At 50.9% G+C, this 10,109-nt stretch overlaps 1 protein-coding gene across 1 annotated transcript in view; it reads left to right on the top strand.

Moving 5' to 3' along the window:
* The window catches only part of sepsecs (Sep (O-phosphoserine) tRNA:Sec (selenocysteine) tRNA synthase), a gene marked incomplete at its 3' end in the record, with an annotated part of 8,915 nt that extends 204 nt beyond the window's left edge, over positions 1-8,711 (top strand). The window contains exons 2-12 of the mRNA XM_084487535.1: positions 355-481; positions 953-1,107; positions 1,706-1,824; positions 2,178-2,336; positions 2,869-3,022; positions 3,589-3,691; positions 4,019-4,148; positions 4,679-4,770; positions 6,607-6,700; positions 7,043-7,136; positions 8,369-8,711. Coding sequence (XP_084343661.1) covers positions 368-481; positions 953-1,107; positions 1,706-1,824; positions 2,178-2,336; positions 2,869-3,022; positions 3,589-3,691; positions 4,019-4,148; positions 4,679-4,770; positions 6,607-6,700; positions 7,043-7,136; positions 8,369-8,711 — 1,557 coding nt within the window. The 5' untranslated portion in view covers positions 355-367. The remainder of the gene's footprint in view (positions 1-354; positions 482-952; positions 1,108-1,705; positions 1,825-2,177; positions 2,337-2,868; positions 3,023-3,588; positions 3,692-4,018; positions 4,149-4,678; positions 4,771-6,606; positions 6,701-7,042; positions 7,137-8,368) is intronic.
* Positions 8,712-10,109: the final 1,398 nt, after the last annotated feature.

Raw genomic sequence — 10,109 nt, 5'->3', positions numbered from 1 at the left:
TTGCGCTGCTCAATACTGAGCTCACTGACAGGTGACCTATGACTTGTGTGACCCCACCTTAAGTCACTATGAGATCTATTTACACTTTGACCTGCGTGCATTGACGTTTCGTGATGAGGATAATGACAAGTGTCCCGTTTTGCTTTTATTGTTGACAAAGTAGATTACACCAATACTACATGATGAATGGCTTATTACGGCAATAAGGGATGTCATTGTAACTCAGTTTAAGTAGGAGTAGTCTAATTATATTCTGAAAGCTATGAGTTTCATTTGAAGGGAGTTCACCAGGTCCCACCCAACAGGTGCCCTCTCAGGTGCCCTCGTTGGCGCTGACTCACTGTCGTCCCTCAGGCACAACGTCACCATGAACCCGGAGAACTTCTCCCTGAGTGAGAGGCTGGTCTCGCCGTCCTACATCCGGCAGGGGTCCCAGGCGCGCCGGGGCCACGAGCAGCTCATCAGGCAGCTCATGGAGCAGGTGAGGCCACGACCGACCGGGCACGGCCGCGTAGAACCGGAGCAGGCCGGAACTCGAATGGAAAAGGACTTCATTGTAGGAGAACTTCAGATGGCACGGCAGACAGTACAGGACTAGGAGTGATAAAATAACTTATCTATATAGATATAGATATATGTTCATCTTTAGACACTAGTACGATATGTTGAATACTGGTAATGGGTTAACCTAGTGATGGTTAGTGCTTGGCACTTGGTTCTATGAACATCCTTACTGTACCCACAGAGATATATTGTTGTTTCTCTCTCTTTTGACAAATGTACTTATTGTGAGACGCTTAGGATAAAAGCGTCTGCTAAATCCCCTAAATGTAAATGTTAAAGTAGTAATGTTAATCGAAAGGCAAAGAAAAGCCCAGTTGACCGGTAGACGTGACAGACGCTGTACGCTGCGTGATGAGACGTTGCTGTTGGGGTCGTTTCCTGGATGTAGGGCAAGTGTCCGGAGAAGGGATGGAGCGAGAGCACCGTGGAACTCTTCCTGAACGAGCTGGCACTGATGGACAGTAACAACTTCCTGGGGAACTGCGGCGTGGGCGAGAGAGAAGGGCGCGTGGCGTCCAGCCTGGTGGCCCGGCGACACTACAGGTCCGTCTAACGCTCGGTCGAACCGTTAGGACCCCTTATGCTGGATTCATGTGGAGGAGAGACGTCAGATGGGGCGATGAGTTAGGAACAAGGGGTGAATGTTGGGCATTCATGGTTTCACCTTCAGGACGAATGGGGGGTGTCATCAATGCTGTGTACGTGTTTTAAATGATCTTATGTCATACTCAAACATGTTGCGTGTAAGATATGGATACCACATTTAAAAACATAGAAAACCTTGAAAGCTGGAAATACTTTGGCCATCGTCTAAAACATTAGTTTATGTCCCAAAGATTCTTTTTTTTTTTTTTAGAAAGTACCAGAAATACCAAGCTCCAAGATATGGCACTAGGACACTGGTACATTTTATTTTTAAAGAGTTGAAATTCCAAAAATACTACGATAATATATCCTTCTTATATATCAAATGTTCACTATCAGCAGTAGCAATAAAAGTGTCAAAATGAATGTAACCATGCCATACCGTTGAGGGGGATATTAAAGCAGCAGTATATAACAGTATACGGTACGATATTGAACCTAAACAGTCCGGTCTCTAGTGATCTCCTGACATTGTGCGCCGTGTGTTGCCGTACAGACTGATCCACGGGATCGGCCGGTCAGGGGACATCGCTGCGGTGCAGCCCAAGGCGGCGGGCTCCAGCCTGCTGAACAAACTCACCAACTCGGTGGTCCTGGACGTTCTGAAGCTCTCAGGTGGGTGGTGCTGCTGGCGCCTGGATTTAAATATCCAGATGTCACGATGTCTGACTCGTAGCGCGTAAGAGGGGAGGACGATCTTTTTAATTTGGAAATGGAGGGGGAAAAAAAGGGCCAAGTGAAATGAAACAGAAAATGCTTTCGGTTCTAACCAATTGAAAAAACACGGCGTTATCAGCGTAATACATTTTATTTATGTACCGTCGTGCTTTGAGCTTCCTGGAACACCCTTTGGAAAAGTCATGAAGTACCCGAGTAAAATAGCCGAGGTTAAAGGGTTCCATTAAAACGTGTCTATTCTGCACACCCGTAGAATCAAGGAGAACGTTAAGTCTGCTATCCATGTTCAGGGGTACGCAGCGCGGCCAGCTGCTTCGTGGTCCCCATGGCGACGGGGATGAGCCTGAGCCTGTGCTTCCTGACGCTCCGCCACCGCCGGCCCAAGGCGCGCTACATCGTCTGGCCCCGCATCGACCAGAAGTCCTGCTTCAAGGCCATGATCACCGCTGGTGAGACCCCCCCCACCCCCCCCCCCCCCCAAAACCCCCTCACATGGCCAGTGAGTGAGTGGGTTGGCACTCGGTTCTAAGAACATCTTGACTGCACCCACAGCGATATATTGTTGTTTCTCCTTCTTCTGACAAATGTACTTATTTTAAGTTGCCTTTGATAAAAGCCTTTTAGCAGACAAAAGTCTGCTAAACGCCCTGAATGTAAATGTAAATGCCATTCGCTTCTTCATTTATACTCAGTCTTGTTGGTATTAAGGATCACCAAACCAAAATGTAAACTTCACTTCTTAACTTTTACCTTAAGCAGGTGCACTATAAGCCCAAAAAGATGTTACATTTCATGCACACTAAAATTAAGCATGACTCTGGGTCAGTTTGTTTATAAGTTTTGAGTTTAAGTAATACCATGCCAACTACGGCACCCGGTGACATCACCCGTGGCCTGCGTCTCAACCAATCAGAAGCCTTGGTTCTGTCCACCGGGGGGCAGTGTTGTTGTTGACGTGCCCTCTGTTGCCCCTCTGACCAGGCTACGAGCCGGTGGTGGTGGAGAACGTTCTGGAAGGGGACGAGCTGCGCACCGACGTGGCGGCCGTGGAGCGCCAGATCCAGACGCTGGGAGCGGAGAGCGTGCTCTGCGTCCACTCCACCACGTCCTGCTTCGCCCCCCGCGTCCCCGACAGGTAACACCCCCCCCCTTATGACATCATAAGGGGCAGAAAGTGGGCGTGTCCACCTAGATGTGTGCTGGATGGATCAGTCTATCCGCCTACCCAGTGGACTGTAGCAAACGTTGCTCATCTATCCGTCACACATCTAGGTGGACATCACACCACACCTGGTGGCATGTCATGGCACCTTTAATAATGGATTTGACATTAAAATCACATGGATTGGATTTCTTTGTAGAGCTAGTTTATTTTAAAACACCAAATTTGATTATTTTATTTACACTTTGCAATCTACATTGTGTCATTGATGTCTTTGGGTACGGATGCAGTCTAATTGTTCTTCAAAACAAATATATTATGAATGTAAGAGCTTAAGTAATTCACATAGCATGAATTATGAGTATAATATGATATGAGTAAAATGTTGGAGAGAATCTGTTTACAAAGATGTTTGTGGCTGCATTTGTAACTTTGATCTGGGACTCTGCGTTTGACTATCTAAGTATCTCCTCGTTTAAAAAGTAAAATTGAACTTCAATTGAATGAAGAGTTCTCAGACGCGATGCCGTCTCTCGCAGGATCGAGGAGCTGGCCACGCTGTGCGCAAAGTACGACATCCCCCACATCGTGAACAACGCGTACGGGGTGCAGTCGTCCAAGTGCATGCACCTCATCCAGCAGGTCTGTGCCTGACTGCACCTCCACTGGGGGACGCGCTGGTGTGCCTCCAGTGGGATGTTTCACCTGTCACTGTACACCTGTACCGTCCCACCATACACCCACATAGTGGGTATGGTTAATGGGTCGAACACAAAGGAGGATGAATTGAGCTTACCATCTTCTGTCAGTTGGGTCAAGTGAGGAAAATAAGGCGTGATAAACAGTTTTTGTTTTTGGAATCAATATTATCGTACCATCATCATAACAGTAATACTTAATTTAAGCCAATGGGAGCGTCCGAAACAACCGCAGCGGTCGAAGGGAACTCACGTTTCCCGCTCTGCGCAGGGTGCCCGCGTGGGCCGGGTGGACGCGTTTGTGCAGAGCCTGGACAAGAACTTCATGGTGCCAGTAGGTGGCGCCATAATCGCCGGATTCGACGAGGCCTTCATCCAGGAGATCAGCCAGATGTACCCGGGTGAGCTCACCGGAACTCATTCACTTCCTTTCCGTTCCTGGATGTATTCAGCCACAACTCAAGATCTAGCTGTCTCCCCTCTGTTAGTGTCTGTCTGTCTGTCTCTCTCTCGTGTGTCTGTCTCTCTCTCTCTCATGTATCTGTCTCTCTCTCGTGTGTCTGTCTCTCTCTCTCTGTCTGTCTGTCTCTCTCTCTCTGTCTGTCTGTCTCTCTCTCTCGTGTGTGTCTCTCTCTCTGTGTGTCTGTCTCTCTCTCGTGTGTCTGTCATTGTGTCTGTCTCTCTCTCTTCTTCCTTCTTGGATGTATTCAGCCACAACTCAAGATCTAGTTCTCTCTCTCTCTCTCTCTCTCTCTCTCTCTCTCTCTCTCTCTCTCTCTCTCTCTCTCTCTCTCTCTCTCTCTCTGATAACAACTCTAGACATCTAGCTTCTTTATCCCCCCTGGTGTCTCCTCAGCAGAGAGGGACTGTATCTCCAGACGGGCTGTGATCGTATCATGGATGACTTGACGTGACGTGGTTGTGTGTGCAGGTCGGGCGTCGGCCTCGCCCAGCCTGGACGTCCTCATCACGCTGCTGGGCCTCGGAGCGGAGGGCTACAAGAGGCTGCTGGCCCAGAGGAAGGTGAGGCCCCCCCCAGGGTCTCCACTCTCCTCGCATGGCGGCGAGGAGAGGTCACGCGGACCCTGTCTGTCTGTCTGTCTGTCTGTCTGTCTCTCTCGTGTCTGTCGGTCGGTCGGTCGGTCTGTCTGTCTGTCTGTCTCTCTCTCGTGTCTGTCTGTCTGTTTCTCTCTCGTGTCTGTCTGTCTGTCTGTCTGTCTGTCGGTCTGTGTTCTGGATCCCCCCCACACACATTAGACGGGGGATTCACACTGGAAGGCAGAGACGGAGAACAATGCATCTGCTGCTCCTGCTCTTCCTCCTCCTGCTCCTCCTCCTCCTGCTCTTCCTCCTCCTCCTCCTCCCCTTCCTCCTCCTGCTCTTCCTCCTCCTCCTCCTCCTCCCCCTCCCCCTCCTCCTCCTCCCCCTCCCCCTCCTCCTCCTCCTCTTGCTCCTCCCCCTCCTCCTCCCCCCCTCCCCCTCCTCCTCCCCCCCTCCTCCTCCCCCTCCTCCCCCTCCTCCTCCTCCCCTTCCTCCTCCTCCTGCTCCTCCCCCTCCTCCTGCTCCTCCTCCTCCTGCTCCTCCCCCTCCTCCTCCCCCTCCTCCCCCTCCTCCTCCTCCCCTTCCTCCTCCTCCCCCTCCTCCCCCTCCCCTTCCTCCTCCTCCTGCTCCTCCCCCTCCTCCTCCTCCTCCTCCCCCTCCTCCTCCTCCTCGTTGGTGTAGCGTTAGTTTTACCGTTATCATCACGACTCTTCTGCTGTCGACCGCGCAGGGAGAGCTCGGAGGGCAGTGCGTCCTCCGACCGCCCAGACGCTCCCGGGTTCCTCCCGGGCGTTCTGTCCGGGGGCCCGGGGGCCCGACACCCCGAGGGGCCGGCCGGTCGCGTGGGGCACGGCCGCAACGGCATCCAATCCCACGCCGCCCACCCCCCCCCCCCCCATCAGCCCATCACCTCATCAGTCCTCATGGTCGACCGCCCGCCGTCATCCATAATTCAGGACACGGGCGACGGCGTGTTGAACGCGTGTCTGCAGAATCGAGGGGCTTTTTACCCCCCCACCCCCCCCCCCTGGGACGGCCGCGCTCAATAATTCAGGTTCTAGAATGTGCCACTCCTCCCTGCTTTTTTTATTTTTGTTTTTTTCTCATCCTAAGAGCGAATGGCCCCTGATTGGCCCTGTGTCTGTTCTGTTGCCCGACAACCAATGAGAAGCAGCCGTTCCTCCGGGCGATGGAAGGGCGTGGCCTGATCACACACACACACACACACACACACACACACACACACACACACACACACACACACACACACACACACACACACACACACACACACTCGCTGTGTGAGAGCCCGTAACGTGGGCTGTGTGGTCAGATGAACCCAACGCCCTCCCCCCCCCTCCCCCCCTCTGGTGCTCCCCCGTCCCTAATTGATCCCGTAGGTGTTGCCGTGACGTCGGGGCAAACAGTCCCGGTGAGCGGGCGGCGGCGGAGGCGCACCGCAGCTAGCCTAGTCACGGTCGCTACGCTAACGCAGTCGGTTGGGGGAGGGGGGGAGGAGGGGGGGGGGAGAAGGGGGCTTGCTGCTGGTTCTGCTCGATGGGCTGAAAACCAAAACGGTTGGTTGCTAAAAATAGCGGCTACTGTAGCCGGCTATTTATAAGCTGTGTATTCGGTTATGTGACTTTAGTTCTCCTGTTTTCTCTCGCCCTCCCTCCGCCCTCCCCTGTGTGTGTGTGTGTGTGTGTGTGTGTGTGTGTGTGTGTGTGTGTGTGTGTGTGTGTGTGTGTGTGTGTGTGTGTGTGTGTGTGTGTGTGTGTGTGTGTGTGTGTGTGTGTGTGTGTGTGTGTGTGTGTGTAGGAGATGTACTCCTTCCTGTCCCGGGAGCTGGACAGCCTGGCGGCGGCCCACGGGGAGCGGGTTCTGCTCACCCCCCATAACCCCATCTCCCTGGGTGAGGGGCGCCGCGCTACACACACACACACACACACACACACACACACACACCAATAAGCCCAAAGACGCATTTCTGTCAACAGCCCTGTCATTTGAGTTCATGCAGCACTCAATGTTATCTTCGTCTGTCTGTCTGTCTGTCACGTGTGTGTGTGTGTGTGTGACTCTCTCTTGTTCTCTGTTCTCTGGTGTGTGTGTGTGTGTGTGTGTGTGTGTCTTCTCTCTCTCTCTTTTTCTGTGTGTGTGTTTCTGTGTGTCTGTCTCTCTCTCTTTTTCTCTCTATCTCTCTCTCGTGTGTGTGTATGTGTGTCTTTGGTCTGCATGTGTGTGTGTGTGTCAGCCATGTCTCTGGACGGTCTCCGTGGCGACGGGGACAACAAGGCGGTCACTCAGCTGGGCTCCATGCTGTTCACCAGGCAGGTGTCTGGGGCCAGGTAAGAGAGGGGGTGTGTGTGTGTGTGTGTGTGTGTGTGTGTGTGTGGTTAGAAATAGTTTTAATTAGGGAAAAAAAAACGTGTGGTTCAAAAGAGTTGATGAGCTTAGATTGTGACAAAAACGATTTGATATTGAAGTCCCAGAAATCGAATTTGGCGAATAGACGCACACACACCCTCGCTCTGCCTCCTAAAAGTTCAGGCACGCGAGCGCAGAGTAAATATTTAAAACGTCCCATGAAAGATTCATTTGTTTGCTTTTCTTTCTTTTCTTTCCGAGTTCAAAGCGCAATACAATTACGCCTTTTATTCCATTATTAAAGGCATGGAATAAAAGATGCCTTTAATCAGAGTCTTTAGCCAGAGTCGCTGCGTTCAATAGCTCTTCTTCACGCGTCTCTCGGAAGACATTTTGTATTGTGGCCCCAGTGGGAATATCCCCCTCATGCGATCAGGCCGATTTCATTACGGTGTAACGGAAACCTCTCAGCGGACGCAGGGGGGGGGTCAAGGGTCGCTCTCGTGATTTGTTTAGTCGCTGCAGACCCTGGGTCTCCGGGCTCTGGGACAGACACGCTGTCGTTTCCCAGAGTGCAGTGCAGGCAGCGAAGGAGTAAAAACTGTCACCACTAGAGACGTTCCCATACCTTTTTTTTTTTCCCTTCCCGATAGAGTTTCAGATTCCTGAACTTGAGTATGGGCCGATACCGAGTATATGCCGATACAGCGTCTAGCATTGGAGCTTCTAAAAGCACTTGTGCTTCTTCTAGAAGCTTAGGCAACCGGGAAAACTCAATGCATTCCTTTTTTGGTTTCCCCGCCCAAGGAAGCATTCTGAATGCGTTTAGATTGAGTTGTCGTGGTTTCTCGAAAGATTCTAGAAGGTTTCTGTTACTGTTACCGGCATGGAGCGAGTGTTTTGTTCTATGAATAGAAGGGGGCCTTTCTATTTCATGTAAACTATCTTAAGTTTTACTCTCACCGACTATCTTTCATAACTGTCAGCTTGTCCCGTCCTTCTTTATCAATATCGGATTTTTGTCATTCTTTATTTTTCTTTTCTCCGGGCCGTCGTGAAAAAAAAACATAAAACGCTACCCTACGTCGCCGAGTGACTCTGTAAACGCCGTCGGCCTAGCAGCTCAGCGGCGCCTGCCTGCCTGCCTCTGACCCTCGTGTCGGGGTCCTAACCCCCCTGATGGTGCTGTGCCCCCCCCCCCCCCTCCCAACAGGGTGATCCCGCTGGGCAAGGAGCAGACGGTGGGCGGGCACACGTTCCGCGGCTTCATGTCGCACTCGGAGGCGTACCCGCTGCCCTACCTCAACGCCGCCGCCGCCGTGGGCGTCACGCGCGACGACGTGGCGCTCTGCGTCAAGAGGCTGGACAAGTGCCTGAAGGCCTTGAGGAAGGGAGGAGGTGGTGGTGGTGGTGGTGGTGATGATGATGGTGGTGGTGGTGGTGGTGGTGGTGGTGGAGGTGGTGATGATGATGGTGGTGGTGGAGGTGGTGATGATGCTGGTGGTGGCATTTCACCCGAGGCCCGGACGTGTGACGAGGACCCTGCGGGAGACTGAATTAGACATGACGACGACAACATGAACGACATCAACAACAACAAGACAAAACTTGCTGAAAATGAACAAAGTTTCAAACTCTATAGATTGTGCCTCTTTCACGCTAAGAAACTGAGCAAAATTAATGAGACACTCAAAATACAATGTATATGTATATAGTAATTCTCAATAATGGCGTTTTCTGTATCATTTTAGAGGAATATGTTTCCTATTTGGCCATGGCGTTTTGTTTTGAATAGACAAGGGGATGAGGTCCAATGAGTAACACATGTTTTACAACTCCCCATTGATTCTGCACTGTTCCCAATCGTTGAAGCTCATATGGATGGATGTATTTTGAATTTTGCAATCATTACAAATGTTTTTTTTTATAATCGATGGCTGCCATGCTTTCTGCGTTTCAATTCAATCGGACTTCTGCGATGAACTCACGACTTGCTCGGAACTCTGCTCTTGCGAAATGTAAAGTGAGAATAGAAGTTATTTTCGAGTACTACTGTGAATCAACGGGCTTTCCTTTCATAGCCCGTCCATGTAACGGATAGTGACGACAAGAAAGTAATCAATGAATCTGGCCCAAAATAGCTCTCTCTCCAGTGTCTTGGGGAAACACAGCTCATTAAGAATTCAGAGGGATTACGAACATCTCGCCAAGGGTTGTATTCTACTGATGTATGTGGCGACTACTATAGGACTCAATCCAGATTAATCTCCATCAATACACCTTCACGTTGCTTCTGGCCCGTCACAAAAGCAGCCTTTCCCTCCATGTCGTTTTGTGAACCGGTTTGAAAAAAATGTTCGGGTCTTCGGTTGGATCGCCATCCTATCATTAGCTTCTTTAGCTACCCGCTGCACATGTCAGTTTCCAGCCTTGAACCAGTGGCTTCAAAAGCCTCTCCACTGAGCTGAAGCTCCACAGAACCTCTCTCGATCCGGAGCTCAGCCGACTTCCTCTGCAACCAGACACGAGTCTCCCAGGGTCGGTCGACCCCGCCTGTATCAGTGCAGCCTCAGCGTCCAGATAGACTATTGTGACTTAGAGACAACCACAAACACACAGCCTGGCCACAGAAATGACCCCAACCATTTACTTTACTGCGAATCTAGCCAAATTGGACCTATGTTCCTTTCTACTTGGTTTATGCTAATGTTGCCTCATCTACTGACTAAGCAAGTGGTGTGTACCTTATAGGGCTCTGAGGATGCAATGTATGCTCTAAATATGATGATGCATGGATGTGCCGGAAACCAGATATGCACATTGTGTTATTTACACACACACACACACACACACAGAAATACTGTTCTTTGCATTGGCCGTAAATAGACATCTACTTCACCTACACATCTGGTCGCTTACGTATTCATGGCCCTACGTAGGTCTATATTCCTTTC

The sequence above is a fragment of the Micromesistius poutassou genome (genome assembly GCF_964030765.1).
Source record: "Micromesistius poutassou genome assembly, chromosome: 23".
NCBI classification, from domain to species: domain Eukaryota; kingdom Metazoa; phylum Chordata; class Actinopteri; order Gadiformes; family Gadidae; genus Micromesistius; species Micromesistius poutassou.
Note: the sequence above shows the minus strand (reverse complement) of the source record. Positions and strands in the feature narration are given on the sequence as shown.